Below are 27667 nucleotides of genomic sequence, written 5' to 3' on the forward strand. Positions count from 1 at the left end.
TACATCAGTTGCTAACAGGTCCCTAGGCAGCATTTTCTGACCGCACTTCCAGGTTTCTTTTTGAATCGTTTTATTTTCACTGCCACGGGCGAGGAGAAGTGAAAATACCATTGAGCTAAAATCAGTTGAGAGCTACTGTATGTATATAGCTATATAGGTACAGTGTACCGGTATATATACACATATAGATATATAAATATATACATAGGGTTTCCAGGTTTAATGTTGAAACCAATCAAACCCAATAAATCCCATTGAGGAACATTTGGAGACGAGGGTTTCATTAAAAATACCTGCCTGGAATTTGCAATTTTCACAGTGTTTGTGGAGGGAATGAGTAGATCTTAACAGTCTCTCTACTGCTTACTGGGAGCTCATCCCTGGAGCGTGGCAGGTAGATTTTGAAAGGCACAAAGGAGAGTTAAGGCATCTAGTTCCCACTGATTTTCATGGATCACTCCTATCGATTTGCAATGGAAGCTGGATATCTAACTCCCATCTGTGCCTTTAAAAACCTCCTCTTCTCACAGAGGGTTCACATTTTGGTTGAATTCAAGGGAGACAATTGCTAGTGGGTTTATTTGTTTATAAACACCGATTTAAAACAGATTCTTTTTCCTTTAAAAAACGATCCTCAATTGGTCCAGAACATAAACACGGAAAATCAGAAAGAAACGAAACCCAGACCCCTATGTATGCAGTGGCGAAGGAGGAGAGAACCGTACATATAACAACTGGGAGTAGAATAAAAAAAATAAGCTCCTCAAAAAAAAAACAATGTTTTTTTTTCAAAATGAAAAAGGTACAAGCGGTGTTTGGTTCTGTAAAGCGACCGAGAATGAAACATAATGCAAGGTAGGCTAGGAGAGAGACCAGGAGATCACATTCTACATGTCACAATCCAAAGCAACTCAACTGAGATCAACGGAGTGACTGTGGAGTTACCCCTGCGTCACTGAGATCTGAATCTGGCCCCGCGGACATAGGTAGGAGAGCAAGTTTCACGCCTGCATTGCTGTTAAAATAATTGACTCCGAGCATGCACCTCCAACAGGAGCTCCTGGGAGGACGTGTCCAGGGGACAATGGGGCTGTCTGGTCACTAAGGACGTGGTCAAAGCCCATTGATGTAAATGGGAGTCCATTGGCTTTGAGGGCCGAAGTGGGGGGTTTTGGATGGAAGAGGGGGTTGCACATATACCGTCGGCTACTGAGTTCAATCTGTGCAGTTCCACAGGGCCGTATAGGCTTACAGAGAGAGCCAAAGGGAAACCAGACCGAGAGCAGGGCAGGATAGGAAGAGGAGATGGTGAGAGGGTTAGCGTAATGGGCACGTCTTACCCAGCAATGCCAAAGCTAGAGACCTGGTGGGAGGTAAAGGAAAGGGGTGTATGTGGTGGGGGGCAGGGAGAGTATTGGAGAGAGAGAAGAGGAGAGAGAGACACTTCTTGGGAGTGATATGACGGTGTTGTGTTGCTGTGTGCAATACAGAAAGAGAGAGAGAGACACACACTGGTGGCTCATGACACCCCAGCTCCTTCCAGCTGCTAAGATGGAGGCAATGCAGCTGTAAGTCAAAAGGAGTCCCAGTGTGAAGGGGGAAAGACCAATCAGCCGGAACCCCCGCTAGCTCTGCTCCACTAAAGTGCATGGAGCTTTGCCAATTCACATCCAAAGATCTGCCAAGACGAGGAGCCCAAATGGATTCACAGGCGGGGACTGGGGGAGAGTCAAGCCTTAGGGACGTCGCTTACAGCCACAAGCCCAATTTTGCTCTCCATTACCCCACACAGAATCCTGCTGAGTTCAAAGCGAGCGGCACAGGGGTAAGGGAGAGAAAGACTGGACCTGTTTTGCTGCGCATGCTTAGATCACGCCGAGGAGCCTAATACCAGAGGCAGAGCAAATCGCAGGGATCCAGAGGGATTTGAGTCACTGAGGTGAGCAGGCCACCGAGTTGGCGAATGCACTTCGTTGCTGAGATGTGTAAAGGGATTCGTCTATGGGAGAGAGGAACCAGGCCACAAGATCCGAGCTGAGCGTGTGTCACCCAGCAGCACGCAGATGGAGTCTCGGGGGGAGGAATCATTGAAAACCTACGTCCTGTGCAGAGCAGAACAGCAAAACCACTCAGGACACAGTAACGCCTCATTCTGCCCATTGGGCCACATGCAGTAGTTGGCACTAGGTTGTGGCAATACTGCTACTGTGCCCGACGCATGTTAGACACCTTCTGAGCTTCAGCAGGCAACACTGGGTGCTGCCCCACATAGTGCTGGAGAGGATGCAATGTGTGCCACCAAAGATCAAAGCATCCATTGCACAGAGGGGAAGAGAGCTCAATGGAGTCCCCAGGGATAAAGAGGGCACTATTCTCAGCTGGAGTCCATGGGTGCAGCTCCACTGAAGTCAGAGCCAATTTACACCAGCTGAAGGATCTGGCCCTGGGACTTAAGGCTTGAAGTTGGCGAACAGGATCGACAAACTAAGAGAGACTTTTTCACGCTGCTTCAAAACCTCAGAGGAATCTTGGGGGGGGGGGGGGGAAGCAGGGACTTTGAGCAGAGCCCTCACCCAGACAGGGCAGGAGGGAATAAGTGACTGGGGAAGGCGAGTGAAGGGTCTGAAGAAAGGCGATAGAGACCTTCGATGGGATGCTGGAGGACTCCGGAGGAAGGGCGTGAAGGGCAGCAGGAGATGGTGAGAAGAAGACGCTAAAGCAAGCGGTGCCAGTGGGCTGGGCAGCTTCTTCTGTTCTTCACATCTCTCTTCTCTCCTCTTGCTCCCCCTGCAAGTGGTTTTCTGGGGAGCGAGGGGGATGGGCAGAGGGTGTTTCATTCTGATGGGGAGTGTCCGGGGAAGCTGCAGCTTTCTCACCATCGTTCTGGTCCCCCAAGAGCTCCAGGCCCATCTCAGGGTGTAACGACATCGCTTGTACTTATATGCACTCCCAAGTGGACAGCTGGGGGGACTGTAGCTTACGACAATTCTCACTTCTGCCGGACTAAATCCGGATTGACGTCTCTGAATGTGAAGCAGGGATCCCCACAATGCACCGGGCATTACTCTAACCTGCCAGCTTTAAATAAGACAAATGGCTCAGGTCAGATCCACCCAAAGGGAATGAATGGAATTAACGTAACCAGCTACCTTTAAACAGGAACAATGTCGATCTTTGGGAAACCTAGGACTGCCCGCCAACATTACCCTCTCTGGCCACTGGGTGTCACTGTGGTGCCCCATAAATGGAACAGAGGAAGCATTTGTCTGCTTGCAAAAAGGTGGTGCTTTCAAGACAGATCTTCCCTATTGTCCCCATTTCCCAGAATGAGGACCTCTCTGCTCTACCAATGCAAAATCCAGGGCCCTAGCAATGTCCAGCCTTCAGCACCAGCTCCTGGACTTAACCCCATCATGCAGGAGTGCTGCAGTGCCATGACATCACAAGCTGTCCCTAATGTGTAGAGCCACAGTTAATCCATCTCCCCCTCGCCTTGAGATGTCTCTCTAGCTAGCCCCATTGCAGACCCAAGCCTCACAAACTACCCTAAGCTCTGGGCTCGAGGAGTTACTCTTGGTCTCGAAACCATCTTTTGGAATCAAAGTAGCCGCATGTATTAGGAAGGACCCGGCTGCAGGTCACCAGCCAGAGCAAAAACCACCCTCTTTGTGGTTTTTCATAGATTCATCGATTCCAAGGCCAGAAGGGAACCATTGTGATCATCTAGTCAGACCTCCTGGGTAATACAGGCCAGAGAACTGCCACAAAGTAATTCCTAGAGCAGAGCTTTTAGAAAACCATCCAATCGTGATTTAAAAGTTCTCAGTGATGGCTGATGCCCATACTGCTCTGACACAAGGGCAGACTGGTGTGTGCGTACATGAAAGGGGTACTCCACCAGGATTCCTATAATCCATAGGGTTTTAATGTGGGACCTTATGGGGACTCCTTATGGGGTCTATCTGAGTTGGCGATGGGGACCTGCTGGTAACCCTGGCTGCCATGAATTGCGATAGAATCCAGCAAGGTGCAGCAAGAAGCTGCCATGTGGTTGAGGAAGTTGCTTGTTTGCATGAATTTTCTTCCATGTGAATACATTCAACCCACCCAAGGGCTCTGCATGCCTGCCACATGCCTATATGGTGTCTGTACCCAGAATTTTCTGCTCAGTGGGGAACCTCTGAGGTTTCATCAGCTTTCATTGGCATGAAGTTGGTGGGTGAGTCCAGCGCCAATGTGGCCCGAAGACACAATGGCTGAGCAAACCCATTGGGTTTCCCTAGGATCGTCCACAGTGAAGTGTGAGCTGCACCAATTTTGGCCAAGGAGAGGACTTGGAAAAAAGTAGAACCTGACCTGGATTCCCAACGCCCACCTCGAATGAATTCTGTGCCCTTGGAAGAGAAGCACCTGAACTGGATCTCGGTGCCCAAGACAACTTGGGTTATTTTGCCAGATATTGCAGCTTTGGGGATGAAATCGCCTTGTCTCATAAAGCAGCTATAATTGCCTCGGATCATTGTCCAGTTCCAGGCCCCCTGCCCCTCCCATCTGCCAGACAGCCCCTCCATCACTGGGTGCTCCCAAAACAAAGCTCACGTACCACCGTCTGCTGGAGTTGGGAGGAGATGCTGATAGACCTACAAAGATCAGGTCCACCTGGAGATGGTTCCTATGACTGGAAGAGATACAGACCTGGGAAGGAAAGGCAGTTGCATGCTGGGTATAAGTGGGTGGCATTTGAGCAGGCACCTCTTCTCTGACTTTGACCTAAAGGGTAGGCGTGAAAGGGCCCCATTTACACGAAGGCCTTGGATGCTTATTGTGGCATAGTGCCATTGTGTGGGCACTACAGGTATCCGACAGGAAGTGCACTCCTATAAGATACATGCAGCATCCACAGGGCGGTACTGTGCTGCACCTAACGGCGGCGGGGCTCCTTGCAGCTGAGGAAGGAGGAAAGAGAGGGGGGAGGAAGAGGAGACAGAGCGTTGAGGGGTGAGTGGGGTGGGTTGAATGGGGGAACAAGATATTTTCCAAGTGTCTGACATAGACTGGAGTCAATTGTCTGCGCAAAGCCGAAGTCCCGGGAGAGTGGCACTGCTGGGAGAGTTAAAACACGACTGACTGTAGGAGCCGGAAGCACATCATGAGGTCCAAGGGGATGGGAGGTTTCAATTGGTTGCCGTCCAGGCGCAGGTAGCGGAGCCGGGGCACGTTTTCTAGATCTGAGGAGAAGTCTTGGAAGGTGACCAGGGCGGTGGGGCAAATCTGGGTCCCGTTGATTTCTGCAGGGGAAGAGAGAGCATGGCATGGGTTGGAAGAGCTTATTTGATTCCAGGCGAGAGACGCTGAGAGTTTATCTACTCTACATCACACCCATCCATCCACCCATCTATGGTGTTCAGTGAACACTTAGTGCTTAAGGGGCTTGCAAGAGATCTGTTTTGTTGTCTCTGGTGCATACCACCCCATCCCGTAGTTAAAGAAGATTGAAACAGAAGAGGGCGCTCTCACTGCACCAAAGGAAGAGGAGGGTTCCGCTGCTCCTCTCTTTACCCCTGTATCTCCTTGGGTATGTCCGTTCTCTTGGGACGAGCTAACTATGCATCTATCTTATTGATAGAGCACATCACTGCAGTAAATAGGTGCTGATGCTACAGTGGAAATACGTATCGGTTTAGGTGCAAATGGGGGCACACTTTCTCCTTCTTTGTGGGTGCATTTTTGCACCTAGAGTATTGCACCCATCAATGGATTTTGGGTGCAACTCTAAGTCCTTGTTCTAACTAGCTGACTCCCGGGGGAAATCGGGTGGCAGAGGTACAGTGACTCACATTTGCACCCGGGATTCATTCCATGGGTGGGAATTGTGCCCCTGGACTAGGAGGCAGGACCTCAACCTGTCTGAAGACATACCTCTCTATCAAAGGAGAGCAAGAGAGCAGAGTTGCCTGTCCTTCTGTCAGCGGGGATCTGCAAGCACTGAGCTGCACGTCACCCTAACTCTAGCCATGTGGGCATCCCAAGTCTCCTTTTGTCTACCAAAACATAGGGATCCCTGGACCACTGTTGTTGAATTCAATGTCCCAGGTGGTGGATCATCTCGCCAAGCTCCATGTGTCAAACCAACCTACATGCTCACCCAATCTGTTAGCTCCTGCATGACATGGCTTCCCTCATGTGGCACCTCCTCCCCCTACAGACATAGCAGGTTTCATCAGTCCAGCGTGCTTGGATTTACTAAAGATCCTCTCACCTCTCCTGGCTATCCAGCTGCAAACTCCAGTCCTTCTGCCCTTCAGCCCCCATGGCTTTTACGATTCCACCAGAGGAATCTTATATCAGCCGTTGGCGTCACCAAATCATCTGAGCACACATAGCCCCAGCGGAGCTCCAAAGCCAGCCTTCAAAACGTCAGCCAGGCATTGGAGATTCCACTCTGTCATTAACTCCAGCAAACAATGAGACGTCCTGCAACAAGTGAGCACTCCAGCAGGCCACCGAGAAGGTGTAGTCACCACCCCTCATGTCTTCTAATTGGCTATCGCAGCTGGGGACTCACTCACATCGGCCTAAGAATATTCCTGATTGGGTGATTTTCCAGGAAACAGCAAGCTATAATTCCTCCCATCCCTGTAGGTAGCTATAAAAATAGCCCAAAGTATTGCTAATCATTGCTGCCATTATGAAGCCATCACAAGAGGCAGGAAAACCCTGGAGCTAGAGAGAGCATTAGCCGTGAGTAGTTATTCTGGGGCTTATTTTCATGTCTATTTTTCTTATGTTGTGTGTGCCGTGATCCCAGGGCTCTGCTGCGATTGCATGGTGTCTGGGGTGCTCTCAGGCCTGGTCCCCACTAAGTCCCCAAATCGGACTAAGGTACGCAAATTCAGCTACGTTAATAACGTAGCTGAATTCGAAGTACCTTAGTCCGAACTTACCGCGGTCCAGACGCGGCCGGAAGTCTCCCCCCGTCGATGCCGCGTACTCCTCTCGGCGAGCTGGAGTACCGGCGCCGACTGTGAGCACTTCCGGGATCGATCCGGGATCGATTTATCGCGTCTTAACCAGATGCGATAAATCGATCCCAGAACATCGATGGCGTGCCGCCGGACCAGCCGGTAAGTGAAGACTAGGCCTCAGATTGCATCTGCACTTCCTAATGTCTTCTATAGTGTCTCTATCAGTGATGTGGGGCAGAGAGAAGGGTGCTATGGTGGGGTGGCCTTGGAGACAGAGGTGAATGAGTTCTGTCAGGAAGCTCCCAGAGTAATCTGTGCTTAACAAGGGAAAGGTGAGAAATACCGTGGCACTTTATGAAAGGGAGAAAAGAAATACTTTACAATGGGAAAACGGTATTGCCAACCTCAGGCTTTCAAAAATGATGATCCAGGCCCCCCAAAGTCAGGAGACTGGCTTAAAACCCAAGACATCAAAAAAATGGCTGGGTTCTTTCTGTTTGCCTTCTGTTTGCAAGCCCTTTAGGGGAGCACGTTTCAGGCTTTTCTCTGCCACCACGAGGGCTAGAAACTTGCTTTTAAAGAAAATAAAAGCAGAGATTCTCACTGAATACATGACTCCCGGAGCTGAAGACTTAGAAAAGCCACCAAATGTCCCAAGGCTCAGGATAAAATGCCGACAGTTGGCAGCACAGGGGAATGGAACATGGGTCTCTCTCTAACCTGCAGCATATACTGCCTTAACTAGTATACCATAGCTGTGCTGACTAACTACATCACAGATCAGTCAGCAACTTGACCCCGAATTCCCCCCTAGTTAAAACTTGGCCCAAATTGGCCCTTATTTGGCTTTTTGGGGCTCCTGTCGGTTGCTGATGGTTCTTTAGTCCCCTGTGGGCCAGTCCAGCTACTTAAGCAAGGCCTAGATTGGGCCCTTCTGTCTCCTTATCCTTTTCTCCTGGCACTGCTGACGTTCAGTGATGACAACTTAGTTCCACTAGGGTTCTCCACCTTGAAACTGCTTGCTCCTCCCTTCGTTTTTTGGATCAAACCCCAGGATCAAACCCCAGTGTATTCATAAGCTGGATACCCGTACTCTACTGCCGCTTCCCTTGACCACTACAGTTGCCATGTTCCACCTCAGAGATGGCTGTTCTTCAGTGGTGGACCATTTTGGCATATAAGGGTCCAATCTAGAAGTCCTTACTCAGACAAAACTCTCATTGAAGTTAAGGGGGAGATATTCCTAAGTAAGGACTTTGAGGTTACATCCTTCATTGCTATTATCAATGGGTTCCCCTGGTCCTTTCACTAATGTGACAGTCTATGGGCATAGCTGTCATAAACTGCTAGCCATAAAGGTATTTAGATTTTAACTACAGTTTTGGGACTACTGATTTACAGGTGTATAATCCCCTATGCTGCTCTGCTACCAAAACTCCATCAGCCCACTCTGCAGCCCGAAATATTAGGAGTTGGGCTGGTTTCTGTGTGTGTCCCTCCTTTGCATGCAGAGAATTTCTGGAAGGAGCTCTGCATTCTTGCATCCCTGCAGATGTTTTCAACCAGGGCAGCAGGTGGTGAGAGCTCCGATAGCACAAACATCTGGGTCTGCTGGGAACAGGCCTTTGTTATTCCTACATTTGCTGTGTTTATGCATTTCATGGCCTGGCACCTGTCCCATGAAATCGCTGTTCTTCGCCTAAATCTGTGTGAAGCTGTCTCTGATGGATTTGCAGAGGTGCTCACCAGCATAGCCCTGTTCTCCCTTTGTCCCCCTCTGCATCCTGTAGCCCTGCTAGCTTCAACACCCAGAAAGTTAAGCTGTATTGTTTCCATCTATCTTAGGTGCATATGTGAGCCCCCCACATCACTGTAGTATCTGAGCACCTCACAGTCTTTAATGCGTTTATCCCTGGGAGGTAGGGAAGTCTGATCCCCATTTTACAGATGACAAGACTAAGTGATTTGTCCAGGATCATATGGGAAAAATCTGTGGCAAAGCAGGAAATGCTGAGTAGTACTTTGGACCATCCTTTTCCTAAGCACAGGCCCTTCCACCACCTGGCCCCACGCACCCATGTAAAAGGGCCACCAACCCATTCTAAGCATCAAGTCGTGTTTTGAAGGGAGTGGAACCCTGTGGGTGGGTTTCACACTGAAAGAAACAATCTCCCGATGCAAAGAATTCTGTCCCTGGGGTACGTCTGCTCCCTCCAGGCCCAGCCACGGCCACGTAGGCCTGCCGACCTGCTACCCCCAACTCACTTTCAATGGAATTGTCGTTTAGGTAGAGGTGCTCCAGTCTGGGGTTGATGAAGGGCATGGTGGTGAGCTTATTATGCGCCAGTTGCAGCACCAGCAGGTTGCTGAGGTTGAAGGAGTTCTTGGGCAGCCCTTTGTCAGAAATCTGATTGTAGTTGAGCCTGAGGAAGGCCAGATTGGGGAATTCTTTGAAGTAGTCATCGGGGATGTCCTCAATGTTGTTCCTGTCTAGGAAGAGCTGGTGGACAGCACTGGGCAGCCCAGGAGGCAACTTCCGCAGGATGTTGTGAGCTAGGTTTAGCTGCATGAGGTTCTTGAGCCCCCTGAAGGTGTTTTTGTTGAAGACTCCATCACTCAGCTTGTTGTGGTGCAGGTCCAGGAGGACCAGGTGCTCCAGCTTGTTGAAAACCCCAGAGGGGATCTTGGAGATCTGATTCCTGCTCAGACGCAGCTGCTCCAGGTTGACCGGCAGGAAGGATGGCACCTCCTTCAGCTGGTTCTTCTCCAGGTACAGAAAGACGAGGCTGTCCATCTGCTCCATCACCCGCCGGTCCAACTTCTTGATGCGGTTGTTGTCCAGGTTGACCCACCTCAGCTCCGTGGCATTCTTGAAGGACTCCTCCGGGAGGCTGTCAATGAAGTTGTTCTGGAGATAGAGGTAGTGGATCCTGGGAGGGATGAGGGGCACCTTCCTCAGGTTGCGGCTGTCACAGTAGAGGGCCGAGGGGAAGTCTGGAGGACAAAAGCATTCTCTGGGGCAATCCGGGAAGACGGAGGGGGGGCCCGGCGGCAGGGGCGGAGGCAGCTCTGTTGGCTCGACTGGCTCGGGAGTCGGGCGGGCGGGCTTCCGCGCGGGCTTCCGCGCAGGCTTCTGCCTCTGCCCGTTCACTTCAGAGATCAACACAAGGATGAGGAGGAGAAGCAATCTGAATGCTGCCTTCATGGTCCAGCAATTCACCTGCAGGGAGCAGAACAGGGTTTGTTAAAAAGAGGCTTGTCTAGGCACTATGTATCCCCCATCGCAGCTGTATCAGCCCCTCACGAACGCTGACCAGTTTACCCTCACCATGCCCCACCAGGCAGGGAAGAGTAATTATCCCTCATTTCCAGACGGGGAGCCGTGGCAATGACTGATCAAGGGGCTTGCCCAAGGTCACACAGGAAGTCATAGGGTCACAGACTTTAAGACCAGAAGGAATCACCAGATAGTCTAATCTGACCACCTGTATATCCCAGGCCACCAACACCAGCTGCACACCAACCCAACAACCAAAATGAGACCCAAGGAGCCCCCAGGAGATTAGACCATTATGTGCTGCAGGCCAAGAACCGGTAGGACCAAGGCTCACCAGTGCCCACTGCCCTGCAATGGCAGGGAAATGAAAAGTTTGTGAGAGACCTGGGAATTGAATCTAAATCTCCTGAGTCCCAGACCAGTCCCTCAGCAACAAGACCATCCTCCCTTCCTCCTTACGCAGGGTCCGCTATTGTGCTGGTTAGCCAATTAGTGGGGCAGCACTGATGACCGAACAAGGAGTAATGGTCTCAAGTTGCAATGGGGGAGGTTTAGGTTGAATAATCTGCAAACAGACAGAGGTGAAAATTGCTCCTGGAATATAAAATGGCAGGTGGGAATGGTATATCTGCACTGCAGTCAGCGCAGGTGCTACTTTGAATTGCCAGCTGAGATTCTGGCTCCATATATTTTGTGGGTCACCTTCAGGCCTGCCAGTCCAGCCAACGCTCCCGTAACACATCTCTGCTAGAACAAGAGCTCAGCACAGAACCTAGCAGCACCTTTTCTTAATCTCCGGGTGCTCTGCCGTGTAAAATCATATTGGAGCCGAATGCAAACGGCTCCGGCGTTCGGGTCCATCTCTGTGCATTGTGTTTGACTGACGTGGGACTGGGTCCCGTTCTCCTGGAGCTTCCGTTCCAAAACGAAACCGAATTTGTGACCCCTTGGCATGGATGAGAATAGTGCTCTGAAGCCACATTTCCTCCCCTCCCCCCGATGTTCACTGTGCCTTCCCCTTTCAGTGTCTCCTGTCACATTACTGCTTCCAGGAGTAAACCCCAGGGAAATACATCACAGCAAAAAGCCATTGTGTGAAATGGGCCCCTAGTGAGCGGAACAGATTAATGAGCTACAGAGCCAACTGCACAAAGCGTGATTCCCATCACTCGTTGCTCCACAGGTTCTGCACACAAGCATGAGGGGCCTGATCCAGGGAGTAACAGCCTGCTCATCCATAGATCTAGGGGGGAGCTGCAGGCCCTGGGCATCTTGCAGGGGGGGCTATAGCCTGAAAACCTGCTGCTGTACAAAGCAATGAAAAGCCACTCGGCGGGTTGCCTTTCAGAGGCATTGTCCTCGTGAGAGTTCGTGACAGTGTGCAGCGATTTAGGCCAGGCGGGGTGATGGATGGTGACGTGTGAACCGCAGGGGGCTCGCTGCTTGGGACCAGCTCGGGTAAACACCCCCCAAATTCACACGCTTGTCTTCGCCGAACCTTTTGGGTCTGTAATATGGGACTGGGTAATCCAGGGGCATCTCACCGGAACAGACTAGAGAGAGAGAGAGATTAGCTGTACTGCCCAGGGAAATCTGTTCAAGACCATCTCGTTTTATGTTTTATATATATATATTGTGTGTGCATCTCTGCATTAGTTCACCCTTTCTTTTCACCTCCTCCTCACCCCACTCCCTCCACCACATACACACACACACACACACACACACACACAACTGTTGTGTGTTAATACGCACACACACAGCCTCCAATACATGTGTCTGAGGGGGAGGAAGGAGCCCTTATATAATGAAGTATGAAATCATAGAATATCAGGGTTGGAAGGGACCTCAGGAGGTCATCTAGTCCAACCCCCTGCTCAAAGCAGGACCAATCCCCAACTAAATCATCCCAGCCAGGGCTTTGTCAAGCCTGATCTTAAAAACCTCTAAGGAAGGAGATTCCACCACCTCCCTAGGTAACCCATTCCAGTGCTTCACCACCTGCCTAGTGAAAAAGTTTTTCCTAATATCCAACCTAAACCTCCCCCACTGCAACTTGAGACCATTACTCCTTGTTCTGTCATCTGCCACCACTGAGAACAGTCTAGAAAGTTTATCCCCAAACCCAGGCGGTTTAATGCTTGGTTTGTTCCCTGAAGCACGAGGCTCATCGTTCCTAGCAGGATCATCTGTGGCTTTGATCATTAGATCTACGTCTGACAAATGACATTCTATGCCACAAGGCCCATCATAAACCAACTTCTAGTGCACGGGGTTCACTATGAACTGGTGTGTTGAGATGGGTTTGCAGTCATTTCATGGATTAAATATCTAGAGAGGAGGAAGCTAGGTAGAGGTCTCGAAGCAGCAAGCAGCACAGTGTAATCTATTTGGCAAAGGATAACGTAGCACACAGAAGCATAGAGAGGAAGGGAAAAGTATACCCAGTGGCTAGGATGTGAATGACAGATAGCAAGGATGAGGAATATTTTCTTGGCTTCCCTGGCCCTCCTACCACGAAAAATCCATAACAGCTTTGAACAATACTTTCACTTCAGTTTTTAAAGATATTTTAACTGCAGTGCCACCAAGTGACAGCACCGAATCCTGCACCGTAGATTACATGAATCATAAAGACACATGGTCATGTGATAATTCACTTATGAGGCTACACTTCCGTCAATGAACCGTGATGGAACATTATAAGTGTCACCAAAGAGACGGACTGCATCTTCAGAACGCGCTCCGCGGAAATAGCACCGCGATGCGTCGTGTTTAGCTTTGTGGCTGTGCCAGAAGTCAATGAATCAGTCGTAAATAGACTAAATGATGATAGCAGCAGACCAGCAGCTGCTGGTGGGATGGTAAGGACGGATGGTCTCGTGCTTACATACTGGACTAGAATGGAGGAGCTCTGAGAGACAGCAGTGTGATTTCACAAGATCATAGATACGTAGGGCTGGAAGGGATCTTGAGAAATCATCAAGTCCAGTCCCCTGTGCTGTGGCAGGACCAAGCAAATCTCTAGACCATCCCTGACAGGTGCTTGTCCAACGTGTTTTTAAAAGCAAGCTTTTAGAAGTGGCTGGAGCACTAGACTGGGACTCAGGAGACCTGGGTTCTAGTCCTGGCTCTGCCACTGGTTTACTTGGTGACTCTTAGGCAAGTCACTTCCGTGCTCTGTGCCTCAGTTTCCTAATTGGTAGAATAGGGATGATGACACTGACTTCTACTGATGATAAGGGCTGTAGAAGGACCAGGTATTATGATTAGGAGTTCAGTTTCCACCTCTGACACAGACTCCTTGTGTGACCATGGGCAAGTCCCTTGATCTCTGTGTATCCCCGTTTATACAATGGGGGTTATAAGCCATCATATTTTACAAGGAGGCTGGGAGCCTGAATTCACTAATGTTTGGGAACTCCTCTGATATTATATGATGGGGCCATGTAAGCATCTAGGTAGGTAAGGAACAGTGTCAGTAATAACATTATACTTAGCACTTATATAACATTTTTCATTTGCATAGCTCTTTACAAACATTAAACGTGCGGTTTTCAAAAGCGCTCAGCGTTGGCTCAGCTCTGCTCCACTGACTTCAACGGGAGATGAATTAGGTCAATGCCCTTTGAAAATCCCACCTGTACAATTCTCACAGACCTGCTCCCCACCTCTAAGCAGGTGGGCACATATCAGTATATCCCCATTTTACAGATGAAGCCATTGAAACATAGCAAGGTCAAGTGACTTGGCCAAAGGTCACACAGCGGGTCACTGGCAGAGCCAAGAAGAGGCCCCAGGAGTCGCTACTCCCCACTCTTGCAGTCAGTCCATCAGACCACATTGTCTTTCTCCTCCATGTCTCATCTTTTTACAACGAGCATTAGCCCAGGGTGGTATCGTTAAGGTGATGTATAGAAGGGCTGAAGAGGCCCAGTGATTATGGCTGACAAGTATCAACCTATGAATAATGGTTTTGCACAGAGACGTAATTGACAATGTAGACAGAGACAACGTAGGAATTTCCATCCTGGATCAGACCAGGGGTCCATCTAGCTTAGCAGCAATGAGCAAAAAATATCATCCGCTTCAGAGGGAGAATCCCAGGCTGGGATAGAAAGAGGAGCCGGGACAAACTGATCAAATTCTCTCCCAGGCTGCCAATGGCAAAGGAAGGAGGTAGCAGCACCTAGGGAAGATCATGTGCATGAAACCAAGCGGCACAGCCTTCCTGAGCCCCAGACAGCTGGAGGATGTGCAGCTGGGTGGAGTAGCGACCAGAGGGAGAATGGAAAGGACATCCACTGTGCCACTCCTGCTTACTTGCCCCCTCGCAGCCCACTGTAAGTCAGATGAGGCAGCAACTTGGCTAAGCTACTGCCAATGGTCTGGCGTGCGACCAGAGGAAGAAGAGGAGGGCTTTAGAGAGGGCTGAAGGCAGAACCCCTTGAGTAAAGAATGAATAAAGCAAGATGTGTGCTCCCCATCCTGCTCAGCGCTTTATTTCGTGCGTTCAAATGTGCGGCGCTCCCCACCCGCGCCGGGATCCCACCTCACTTGTTAACCCCAGCCCCAGCGCCGCTGCCACGCAGCCCTCGGCAGGACTTCAGGGGAGCCTGGCAAAGACAAAGCTCGGAGTCTGGGCGCTGGGGGATGTATGCACACAGACTTCATTTGCCTTTCACAACGAGCCCAGTGCGGGATGGTGCTGGCTGTATGCCAACCGCGCAGACAGGGGCTGAGACAGGCCCCGAGACAGGCCCGTCACGTTCCCCTTCGGGCTGCAGCGGGGAAATGTCAACAGCATTAGGCTAACAAGCCAGCAGCGAGGGCTCACGTGGCTGCGAAATGGAAAGGTTTGTCAGCGCTTGTCGAGAAATGGAAAATCCCACTGGTAAACAAGCCCTTCAGCCCCTTTTCTCCGGCAAGGAAATTGCTTCCCAGGCAGCCTGTTAGCTTCTTCACCTCCGCCTGACACCACCAGAGACAGCTCCCGCGACTGGCAGGATTGGCACTGCATCCTGGCCCAGGCTGAGCCTTCTGACTTAGAGAAGACGCAGCAAGAGCTGCGGGAAACATCCTCCGTGCTGGCAACCTCCACCAAGGGCTCCTGGCACATTGGACCATGGACAACTTGGCTCCCTTTGAAATACCTCTGCCCAGCTGACTGGACGCATTCCTGGGCTTCTAAATAATTGACTCTCTCCACAAAGAGATTCTGGGCTTTCCCCACCCCCTCTTTTTCCTGATTGTTTCTCTTTGCTTCCATCTGTCTCTCTTTAACCGCAGAACCCTTGCGGCCCTGCTGCTTTCAATCAACGTTCTGGCAGCTTGGGGATTTCGAGAAGCTGCTGGATATTAGGTTCACCATAGTCTGGGTAAGGGTGGGGGAGAGGGGGAAACATTGAATGCCTCAGAGAACTGACAAATTCATCACAGGGATATTGCCTACATCCGGCTACCTCTGGTTTCCCCTAACCTGCACAGTACACACGCTCGTTTTTTCAACCCCATCGCCCTTGTCTGAAGCTGTTTCCCGGGACTCCACTCCAAAATTCCGATCTGGATTTAAAAAACCACAAAGGCTGTAGGTGGGTGGAGTGGGGTGGGGAGGAGGGTTGGATTTGGGATTTTGGTTTAGCCCGTTATGGAGGGAGGAGCCAGTTGCAAAGCTGGGATGCGTACTTCCTCCTTGTGTCTCTTCAGAGCTGGGATTTTGGTTCAGGCCTCTCTCCAATTGTCATGCTTAACTGTTGACATCATTCCATGATAATTGATTGTGATGTTATTCAAGAGTTAATGATCCCAGGGGCAGAACCCAGCAGAGAGAGAGGGAGGCATGAGGCGGGGGACAGGGCTGTCACTCAAGTGAACATACCAGAACTGGTTGAATAACACGGAACAAAGTTTCCAAATATTTTTGTGAACAAACCCAGTATGTTTGCTCTGCTCCTATCACAGCGTCATGCCAGTTGCTGGGCATGAGGGAGTGGTGGTTTATTTCTGAAATTTTTTAGGAATCCACATTTCAATACAAATATTGGCCCAGAAATTCAGCACAGAAAGCAGCATCTTCATTATTTGCTCTACGTCACAGCTGAATAAAAATGTCAGCAAGCAGAAACAATACTATCAACCTATTGTAATCCACTCCACTGTTTACTCTACTGTGCATCTATCTACTGTATGTATTTCAGATGACCAACACCCTGCTATCTGAGCTGCTACCTCGTGTCTCAGGTGACCAATCCCACACCATGAAGAGCTTAACAGTTAAACAACCCATAAGATGAAATTTGTTCACATAAACTATTCCGAAAAATTAAACACCTTCATAGAAAACTGGGTCAATTTGCAAACAATTCGCAGGCACAAGAAGGAGCTACATGCACAATAAATGTTATGTGGAATGAATATTCCAGCCAGGTCTTAAAAATACCTTCCAAAAGGAAGGCATGTGACAGAAATTTGAGATGTTTCAACAAATCTGAGGCCACTTCGAACTTTATAGTTGCCTCTAATAAGTTTGGATGTTTAACTGAATTGTCTTTGGCCATGCTTGTGTGTTGGCTTTCCATCCACATTCATGTGATTGCATTTACTGGCTTAAATGTTAGCAAGGAAGGAATTTCAAGTCACATGCACCAGTTTTCACAAAAACCAAATACTAGATTTGCACTCCCAACTACTGGCATGCAAGTGCCTCCAGTCAGGGAGCAGTAACAATAGCAGGTGACCTTTCCGACCAATCACAAGTAGGCAAAACACCTCGCTTTCTGAATATTTATCATCAATCCCTATCAAAAAAATTCAACAGTGCATTGCCTGAATAACAAGTATATTCAAGAAACTTGCGAACTGCCTATGGGAAAGGAGTTAAATTAATTGAATAAAGTAGTTCAAGTTGCCATTGAGATGCATTCCATGGCCATTTAGACCTTCAGTGCAACAGTGGGGAAAGATGGCCCGAAACACAGTCCCCAGTTACCTGAGATGAAGCATTTGCTCCATGCAGAATAGGGTCTATGATACACAGACGAGCAGTTCTGATTCTGTCCAGTAGGGGGCAGGGATGTGCACAACCAGCTTGTTACAATAAGTGGTGCCAGGGATCATTTTCTGTTTGTTTCAGTCATAAAGTTTCTCTTTACTGCCTCTCCCTCCATTCGTTGCTGCTTGGTTGAGATCCCAACTTCCTACTCCTTCTTGTGCGCCTGATGACCACCCCCCTCCCCAACCTACAACTATTTAGCATTTGTGACGAACAGGCTAGGACAGAGCATGTGCTTGTCCCTTTAAAACAGAGAGGGAGACCTAAAATAAGAACAGCAAGCTCTCTCATTGGCCATCCCTTTTGTCTATCAGTTATGGCAGCTAATCAGAGTCATCCGTTGGGTTGACCAAACAGGGCTCCCAGTCAGCTGGTTTGATAACCCTAATAGACACAAAACAGGGGTTTCCTTTATTCAGCCGGGCTGGAGAGCTGAAATGGCAGAATCGAGTTTATATTAAACATGCACCCGACGTGCCTTTAAAGCAGTGATGGGACAAAGGAGAGTGTGGCAAGTGCTCAGACTCGGATGTCCTCAAAGTACCTTTAAAAACAGAGACCCGATGCTAAGGACCAATTCTCCTCATAGGTTTTGGAGTGAGAATGTAAACAACAGAGTATCTGTGCTGGGCTGGAGCCATCATACCACTGGCTAATCCAACCCCGGGGACTCAGCCGCAGCAGCCTTTTTCTGCAGGGAAGGTTTTATACTCATGCATATGGATGGGGTGTGTCCTGGGTGGAAACTAGCTCGGATCAGTTGGCTGGATAATTCCTGGGTTATTGTAACAGAAAATCCGTGCTTGTGCTCTTCAGCAGCACCAGTGTCGCTCTTCGATCCATCCCTCTCTGCCTGTGTCTCCTTCTGCAAACAAACCGTAGCCCCCAGATTTGAAAAGCAGCCGTGTAAACAGCAAGCACAGACCATGTATTTCTGTGCGTGCAAATGGGTGTTCGGGGGCACAGATCCCCACTTAGATGCCACAGAAATTTCTCCTTCATCTTTTCCCCATTTAGGTGCAGAGTTTACAGTGGGTGCCATATCCCCCAGCCTGCTGTCTTCAGCAACCCCAGTATCTTCCTGTCCTTCTGCCACCACTGCTACGGAGCACATGTTGAGTGCTAAGGAAGCCCTCTATGGCATCTGTGCTCCCAGTGGCTCAGGCTCACCCCACACCCTTTCCTTTCACTCCGTCCCTCGGTTGCCCCTGGCAGAGCCGTAACTAGCTATTTTTGCGCCTGAGGCAAGAACATAAAATTGCGCCCTCCCCCCTCCATATAATTTCATAGGGACTTGTTCAATAGACTGGAATAAAAATTAAAAATACCTAAATAAATGTATTAAATTCGTCTAAACATTACACAAAATGAATATATTATAGAGATTGCAGATTCCCAATCTGTGATCTCCATAAGAAATAAGGAATGAGAAACAAAGGCACTCTGTTTCTATTGCCCCATCCCCTGCTGCACCCCCATCCCATCCTGCCCCTCTGTCTCTATTGCCCCATGCCATCCTATCCCATGACCTGCTACATCCTGGCCCTTGCTGCGCCCCGTACCATCCTGCCTCTCTGTCTCTATTGCCCAATCCCCTGCTGCCCCATGGCCTGCTACACCCCATCCCCTGCTACATCCCGTGCCATCCTGCCCCTTTCTCTATTGCCCCATGCCCTGCTGCCCCATGGCCTGCTACACCCCGTCCCCTGCTGCCCCCATCCCATCCTGCCCCTGTCCCTATTGCCCCACGCCCTGCTGCACCCACCTCCCAAGCAGCACCCCTCTCCCCGCCTGGGCCTGAAGGGGTTAACCCCCGGGCCCGCTCCGTGTATGATGCTGCTTCCAGTCGGGCAAGGCAGGGTGGGGCGGGGGGACCTGAGGCTGGCACGACGGCCCCTTTATCCAGAGCAGAGCCGCCCGGCTGCCTCCCTCAGCCGGCCCCGCCATAGTGGTGCTGACGGGCCGGGAGGCCGGAGGCGGGCAGGCCCCAGAGGAGCCCTGCCTGTGAGTGGTGCGGGGATCCCTGTCTGCAGACAAACGCACTGACATCATCTTTTTCTGCGCCCCTCAGCTTTGCGCGCCCGAGGCAAGTGCCTCACTCGCCTTGCCCTTGTTACGGCACTGGCCCCTGGTCCCACACCAGAACCTCCCTGTCCAGCAGACTAAATGGCTGGATCCTCTGTGCTGCACACAGAGTGGAACTGGCAGAGCAGACGTGAGGAGATCATGGGATCGGTGTTTCCAAAGCGAATACAGTGCAACTCCTGAGCCTCTCTCTTTGTTCCGCACTGTCTGTAATTCAGATCCTCTGCTTTCTCTCTCTAAGGAATGAGAATTTGCCATCTGATACCTGCCTTATCTGCTCCTCCAGATTCCCCTCTCCCCACCTCTGTTCCAAGCCTTCCCGTTGCACTTAGATCTCTCTCCTGACACAACTGCTCCAGTGGGAAGGACAGTATGGACAACACACTGCATGAACCGTACACTCACGTGTCAGGGCTGGGAAAGCAGCTTTAGTGCAGTTGCGTGGCTAGGACACTACGATCCCAGGCTGGTTGGGATATGGAGTGTCTGTGATTGACAGAGGAGATGAAAACAATGCCTCTAGAGCCATCTTGCGTAGTTTGCCGTGCGCTGCAGAGCAGGGAGCAGAAGCCAAACATCTGATAAGGGTGGGCTGGGACCTCAGGTTCCTTAGGCCACATCTACCCTACAAGGGCTACAGCAGCACAGCTACAACACTGCTGTAATGTAGCCACTTCCTACAGCCACAGAAAGTTTTTTTCCATCGATGTAGCAAATTCACTGCTACAGTGGGGGATAGGTCGAGCTAACTACAAGGTGCAAAATTGTTCACAACCCCGAGCAACGTGGCTAATCTCATTTTTAGATGGAGACCAGGACGAAGAAAACTGCTTCTCTCTCTCGGGCTACCATCCCTACCCTGAGTCACAACAAGGCTGAATCTTCCCCCCTCCGCACCACACAAACACACACACCCCCTTTCCCCATGCCACACAGTTCTCAGCCCACACAGGGAGGAGGTTTCTGTACAACACAAGTCTCTGCTCATGGCTATAGACAGAATCTCTTTCCTAGGGATTCAGTTAGGGTTACTATCTTTACACTTCATTCTCTCATCACCTCTGCCAGAACAGGGACTATGAACCTTGGTCCTCATGTCTCCATATTGTCCAGGCGCAGTATCAAATCTATGCATTGAGGAATGGGTTAAACCTCTCCGGCTGTCCTGGAGTAGAACTGTCTCGATTCTATACCATTGGGACAATCTGGGTAGGGGATCCTGCGTTCCTTTCCCTTGGAATGATCCAAATATGAACGCAGCCTGGGTTCTGCCCTCTGCGTGTTGGAGCCAGGGATCTAGCTTCTGAAATTCAAGTGGAAAACCCCAGCTGACTGAAGGAAACTGAAACGCAGTGCAGCCCCCCACACCCCTCTCAGAAAAAAATTGATTCACTCCTTCCCAGAAAAACAAAACAGTGTGTGCTCTTTTTCCATCTATCCATTTGGAAAGGTGGGTTAACACCCACACCCCCTCCACCCCCAACTTGAGATTTCAGCGACTTGTGGAGTGTCTCTCTCTTCCCCCCCCCCCCCCCCCCCCCCGGAAACTCCTACCAAGCTTTTCTGAGATTTCATCTGAAACAGCAAATTTGTGTTTAACACAGAGGAAGAGGAATTAACAAATGCCGATGTCTGCTGAGAATAAAACTACAAAAGTTTTGGTTAACTGCCACCCAGTAAAAGTCAAGACTTTGTAGCAGAGGAAATCTTGCCTGCTCTCAGCCTCCACTCCTCCCTATATCCCTTCTACACTTCTTTTCTGACGCAGCGCAACTCCTGTTCTGCGATTGTATTAAGGTGTGCAGCTTTCATTTAAATAGGCACCTTGGTTTTTGCATTTATAGCTGAGAAACTAGACATGCACATGTGTGTGTGTGTCAGCGAGAGCGAGAAAGAGTGGGTGTGTGAAAGGTAGTGGTCGGGGGGAAGGAGGGAGGAAGGGGTTCCCGAGTTATGCTTCCATGGAAACAGTCTACAGCATTTGCAACTATCTCACACATGGGTTTGTCTTTTCGCTTTGCAGACCTAAAGATATCTTCTTGCCTCCTCTCCCTCCCCCCCAACAAGTTTTACTTTTGGAGAAAGAAAGAAAGAAAGAAAGAAAGAAAGAAAGAAAGAAAGAAAGAAAGAAAGAAAGAAAGATCTAACAGCTGAACTAGAAAAGAAAAGAAAAGAAAAGAAAAGAAAAGAAAAGAAAAGAAAAGAAAAGAAAAGGTTTTTTTTCTTTTAAGTTTCACAGAAGTTGGAAAGTGAATGGTAATATTAGCCCACTGATAAAGGAGGTGGCTGACTCAGTTGTAATAATCAGTCCAGGTGACAACATTCTCCAGTAGAACACCTATCCAGAGCTTACCTGTGTGCACCTGCCCCTCCTCCTGCCTCTCTGTTATTAATTCCCAGGAACGTTTCTCTCCGCCCCTCCTCCTCCTCTTCCTCACTGCAGTTCAGCTCTGACACGAGTGAGCCTCCCTCTAAGCTCTGTGTGTGTGTGTGTGTTTTCCCTGGTTCTGTTCCTCCAAGATTCTCTCGCAGAGGGTGGGTGGGAGCGAGGGAAGGAGGGAGGGTGGGAAGGAGGGAAAAATGACAACAATAACGTCTTTATCTGGCAGCCAAGCTCCTCAGGATTTAATCCGCACACACGTCCTGCCTACCGACGGACTCGCGTTTAATAACATTTCCTTCTGCTGCGGAGGCAGTTGAGAACTGTGTTTTTAAACAAAGCTAATTACCAAATAGATGTTTTGGGTGTTTTTAGAAAGACCTCATCTTTCACCATGGCCTGCAGTCAAGAAAGCACTTAAACTAAGCACATGTTTAACTTACAGCACATGCATTGCGTTCAGTGGGAGCCACGCACATAATCAAGGGTTATGAGGATGCTCTCCTGAATTGGGGCCCTTCAGTTTTCTCTCTGCGCCCTGCCAAAAGCAGCCAAGCAATTGCTGGGCTCTTGGTGCCGGCTCACACATAGCAGGGAAAAGTCCTCCAGGCTTTACTGCCTCCCCGATTGTTATTATTTACCCTAAATCCTCTTGGGATTTAATAAAAAGAACCAAGGGGAAAGAAGGGACTTGTAGTGCTTTTTATCTGTAAAGGAAATGGAGGCAGACAGCATTTGCACAAAGCAACTTAGCCTTCCGCCACCATTACCCTGGAGGGGACCCTGTCCATAGACAGTGACAGCCACCCCGGGGGTCCCAGCCCATAGATCGGACAGCCCCCCACGTGGACCCGGTCCCCAGTGCAGGAGACAGTTCTGAAGGGCATGTAATTGATAGACTGTAACAGTCCCATCAGGGAACCAAACACTCATATAGACCAGACAGCCCCCCATGGGGACCCAGCCCACAGACTGTTACAGCCCCCCTGGGGGACCCAGCCCATAGCTCAGTTCAATCCTTCAGGAGGAAGCAGTGCAGAAAGAAGGGGGCCAGTGGGCTGTAGTGGGAGGGCACTGGACTAGATGACCTCCTGAGGTCCCTTCCAACCCTGATATTCTATGATTCTATGATCTTGTCTCTATTCTCATCTCTCCCAGTGACTTACCGCCAGCCTCTTTGCCTCTCTGCACCTTACTTTCTCCATCTGCACAACAGGGCTAATGATACTGCCACTCCTTCCTAGGGTGCTCGGAGAGCTAGAAATGGAAAGAGCTAAGTGTTCCCAAGAAAGGGATCCTAATCAACAGAGCATGGCGGCCCCAAGAGGGAGCTGGCTGATAGACAGGAAGTGGAACCTAACCATGCTATGAGTCAACAGTGTGCCCTTGTTGCCAAGAAGGCTAACAGCATTTTGGGCTGTATAAGTAGGAGCATTGCCAGCAGGTCGAGGGACGTGATCATTCCCCTCTATTCGGCATTGGTGAGGCCTCATCTAGAGTACTGTGTCCAGTTTTGGGCCCCACACTACAAGAAGGATGTGGAAAAATTGGAAAGAGTCCAGCAGAGGGCAACAAAAATGATTAGGGGTCTGGAGCACATGACTTATGAGGAGAGGCTGAGGGAACTGGGATTGTTTAGTCTGCAGAAGAGAAGAATGAGGGGGGATTTGATAGCTGCTTTCAACTACCTGAAGGGGGGTTCCAAAGAGGATGGATCTAGACTGTTCTCAGTGGTACCAGATGACAGAACAAGGAGCAATGGTCTCAAGTTGCAGTGGGGGAGGTTTAGGTTGGATATTAGGAAACACTTTTTCACTAAGAGGGTGGTGAAGCACTGGAATGGGTTACCTAGGGAGATAGTGGAATCTCATTCCTTAGAGGTTTTTAAGGTCAGGCCCATCGGGCCATTTATCCACACCATTTAGGGGTCCACATAATACCGTTTATTCTTGCATGTATTTATTATTTTGAGTCACAGCTTGCCAGGGTTATATCAGCATGAATCATAGAATCATAAAATATCAGGGTTGGAAGGGACCTCAGGAGGTCATCTTGTGCAACCCCCTGCTCAAAGCAGGACCAACACCAACTAAATCATCCCAGCCAGGGCTTTGTCAAGGCTGACCTTAAAAACCTCTAAGGATGGAGATTCCACCACCTCCCTAGGTAACCCATTTCAGTGCTTCGCCACCCTCCTAGTGAAATAGTGTTTCCTAATATCCAACCTAGACCTCCCCCACTGCAACTTGAGACCATTGCTCCTTGTTCTGTCATCTGCCACCACTGAGAACAGCCTACATCCATCCTCTTTGGAACCCCCCTTCAGGTAGCTGAAGGCTGCTATCAAATCCCCCCTCACTCTTCTCTTCTGCAGACTAAATAAGCCCAGTTCCCTCAGCCTATCCTCATGTTGGTTTTTTCTCACCACTTTGAAAGAGGATCAGGGTGGACATTGCCAGATGGAAAAAGACAAAAACAATAAGGAAAGAAAATATTATTTTATGCCATGGAGCTTTATATTGAGCATTTCAAAAATGTAAAAGCTCCAAAAAGCAGCCAGGCTGAATCCCTTGCTAAATTCCTCATTGAAGGTCATTTCTGTTTGGAAGCAAAATAGGACAATCTAATGCAATACTGTTGATTGGAAGTACTCCAGGAGCCCCTATGGATCCCATCCAAGATCAGGGCCACATTGTGCTGGGTGCTGAGCTAACATATAGTAAGAGACAGTCCCTGCCCTGAAGCGCTGACAGTCTAAACAGACAAGAGGTAAAGGGTGGGTGGGGAAACTGAAGCATAGAGAGGAGAAGTGACTTGCCCAAGGCCAGCGACAAGGCCAGAGCCAGAGCGGGGAATACAACCCAGGTCTCATGAGTCCAGTGTCCTAACAGTCTCTCATTTAAAATACTACTAAACTCAACACCTGAAAACAGCTGACCTGATTGCTTTGACAATCTGACAGGCACAAATTTTGCTCTTGACCAGAGACTCAGTCTGGATATTACATGTGCGTTTTGTTGTGGCGGGACGAGGCGATTGCTCCTGACAAGGTGGAAGGCATGAAGGAAATCAGCTGTTGTGAATCTGCGCGTATGAGTCGGTGGAAGGGAGGGTGGTTCTTTGAGGATCCTCAACTCAGAGGCTCGCTGCAAAGATTCCCAGTGGTTGCCGTTGCTTTTCCTTCATTGTGTTTTTCATGCGACTCGGCTCATCCTTAAGAGTTGGATGGAAAAAAAGATAAAGGGGCAGGGGTGGGAGAGGGGGTGGAATGAAAAGATGAAAAGTCAGCAAGGCGTGTGTGTGGGGGGAAATCAGCATCTGTCCTTCGTTCAATAAAGTTTGCAGAGCAAATCGCCTTCTTTACAGTGTAAACAGCTCCTCAATAACCTGAGCTGGAGAACATGGGACTGGCTGGCGGTGCTGGGGAGAGAGTCCAGCTCCCTATTGTAACAGCAGCTCTGTCTCTGTCAGAGCGGCATCTTTCTCTCCCTCTTTCTATTGCACTCACACGCCGTGCACAACTCCAGCTCTCCCACCTCCCTTCTGCAACCCGAATGAGCTCTGTAGCACATCCTCAGTGCGGATGGCGGGCATCCCTGGGGGTCGGTCGGTGCACTGCAGCTGGATGTAATTTGGGGGCTGCCGACTCTGCTGTTCATCCCAGCGCTAATTCCGAGCAGCAACATGTCCCCCTCTTCGAGCCCCTTTCTAATGGGTTCCAGGACAGGCCACTTCCTCATTAGGAGCCACACGGGAGACATTTGCATTAGTTAGTCCTAGGCAGTCCACCAGACACTCCCAGTCTTATCCTTAGTGCAGCCCATCCCACTCCACCCCATTCTGGTCTATAGTTATTGGATCCTTTAGCTTAGCCCAGCCAGCCCCCTTCAATTCATTCTAGCCCAGCTGATCCAACCCTCGTTAGCCTAGCCCAGCTCAGGCCAGCTCATAGTCTAGTCTAGCCCAGTCCACTTTACTCTAGCTCCCAGTGAAGGCTCAATTTGGTGGCCCTCATTCCACTTTCCCTTGAAGCTCCACTTGGTGGATTACCAGCAACACCATCACAGGACCTAACCAGATCAGCTACAACATCACCGGCTCATTCACCTGCACGTCCACCAATGTTATGTCATCATATGCCAGCAATGCCCCTCTGCTATGTACATTGGCCAAACCGAACAGTCACTACGCAAGAGGATAAATGGACACAAGTCAGATATCAGGAATGGCAATACACAAAAACCTGTAGGAGAACACTTCAACCTCCCTGGCCACACAATAGCAGATGTAAAGGTAGCCATCTTACAGCAAAAAAACTTCAGGACCAGACTCCAAAGAGAAACTGCTGAGCTCCAGTTCATTTGCAAATTTGACACCATCAGATCAGGATTAAACAAAGACTGTGAATGGCTATCCAACTACAGAAGCAGTTTCTCCTCCCTTGGTGTTCACACCTCAACTGCTAGCAGAGCACCTCACCCTCCCTGATTGAACTAACCTCGTTATCTCCATACTGATTTATACCTGCCTCTGGAGATTTCCATTACTTGCATCTGAAGAAGTGAGGTTCTTACCCACGAAAGCTTATGCTCCCAATACTTCTGTTAGTCTTAAAGGTGCCACAGGACCCTCTGTTGCTTTTTGGTGGATTATGTCACCTCTGAGCACCATGAACCAGATGTTCTCAAATCTGAACCGTCCTGTGCCAGTCCGCTGGTCGTGCCTTGGCAATCATGCTTTGGCCTAGAGAGGAGTCCTGCCTCCAGTAGCCATGCAGAATACGTGCACTCACATGTCTATTTCAGTATAAATCAGGCAGCTCCGAAGTCACATAGCCCTGTCATTCAACTCTCTAATCTACAATGCACAGGGGATGCTGCTTCTAGTGAACGCGAAAAGAGCCAAGCGCCGTGCAGAACGATGCAGGCTGAAAGCTCAACATTGTTACAATGATCCTGGCTCATTCAGTGACGTGACAGGGCGATCCCTGAGCATATCTACACTGCAGCTGGGAGCGAGGCCTCCCAGTCCAGATAGAGATGCACTGGCTGGGCTCAGGCTAGCAGGCTAAAAACAGCGGTGGTGTGGATGGTGTGACTCCAGCAGAGACCTGGGCGAGGTGCGTGAGCTCAGACCCAGGGGTCTGGTGGGCTTGAGAACCTGAGCTGCGACATCCAAACTGCTTTTTTGTGGGCACTAGTTTGAGCTCCACTAGTGCAAGTCTGTCTGGGCTGGGCGGGGCAGAGTGACCCTGCAGTGTAGCCATGGCCTGCGAGACTCCTGGGCTGCGCAGGAAGCGTTGTTGGTAGTTCAGGAGTTACCAGTTCCCCTCTGGGTCAGTGAACCCAGCATTGAGGCGCTGTGCTGCCTTTTAATTGAGACATAAAAGTGAGGCCCTGCCCTCTCATGGCTTTTCAAGTGTCCCATTTCCTGCATCAGTAGAGGAGTGACTGAACTTCAAACTGGAGAATTCCATTCTGGTTCCCGAAATTCCCCCTCCACTTCCCAGCTGGAAGCACAATTCTTTTTCTCCTCCTAGCCCCAAACTGTTATACCTACTAAACAGCTGCCTCATTTGGGCCCAGAGGTGGCTGCATTTCCATGGTGGGTGAAGTGATCCTCATTTATAGCATGTTCTGCGAGGCTCCTGTGCACAAAAATCAAAGCGCAAAGCTTGGCAATGCGCAGGTCTCTGTTTGGGAGGGAAGATGATCAGTGGAAAAAATATGTTGCTTCATAATAAAAGGATTCCACTGTAATAATTCATAGCACAGAAATGCAGCATGATTTATTTCCTTCCATCTGTTAATCCCCTGGATACTTCACACAGCATTCTAGAAGCAGAGTGGGGAAGGGAGGAGCTTGCTAGCCATACTCATTTGCATGCTGCTTCCCAGCATGCTTTATGC

The 27667-nt window shown here is 49.7% G+C and overlaps 1 protein-coding gene across 2 annotated transcripts in view; it reads right to left on the reverse strand.

The window, feature by feature from the left end:
* Window positions 1-560: 560 nt before the first annotated feature.
* PRELP (proline and arginine rich end leucine rich repeat protein) overlaps window positions 561-27667 on the reverse strand; it is a 34820-nt gene continuing 7713 nt past the window's right edge. The window contains exons 1-3 of one of the 2 annotated variants that reach the window (XM_005308271.5): window positions 21732-21902; window positions 9231-10185; window positions 561-5288 (exon numbers count right to left, since the gene is read on the reverse strand). In XM_005308271.5, coding sequence (XP_005308328.1) covers window positions 5113-5288; window positions 9231-10170 — 1116 coding nt within the window. In that variant the 5' untranslated portion in view covers window positions 10171-10185; window positions 21732-21902 and the 3' untranslated portion in view covers window positions 561-5112. Of the gene's footprint in view, window positions 5289-9230; window positions 10186-21731; window positions 21903-27667 lie in introns of those variants that run through there. The other variant, XM_042849053.2, reaches the window with a different exon arrangement.

This window comes from Chrysemys picta, chromosome 4, assembly GCF_011386835.1.
Source record: "Chrysemys picta bellii isolate R12L10 chromosome 4, ASM1138683v2, whole genome shotgun sequence".
NCBI classification, from domain to species: Eukaryota; Metazoa; Chordata; order Testudines; family Emydidae; genus Chrysemys; species Chrysemys picta.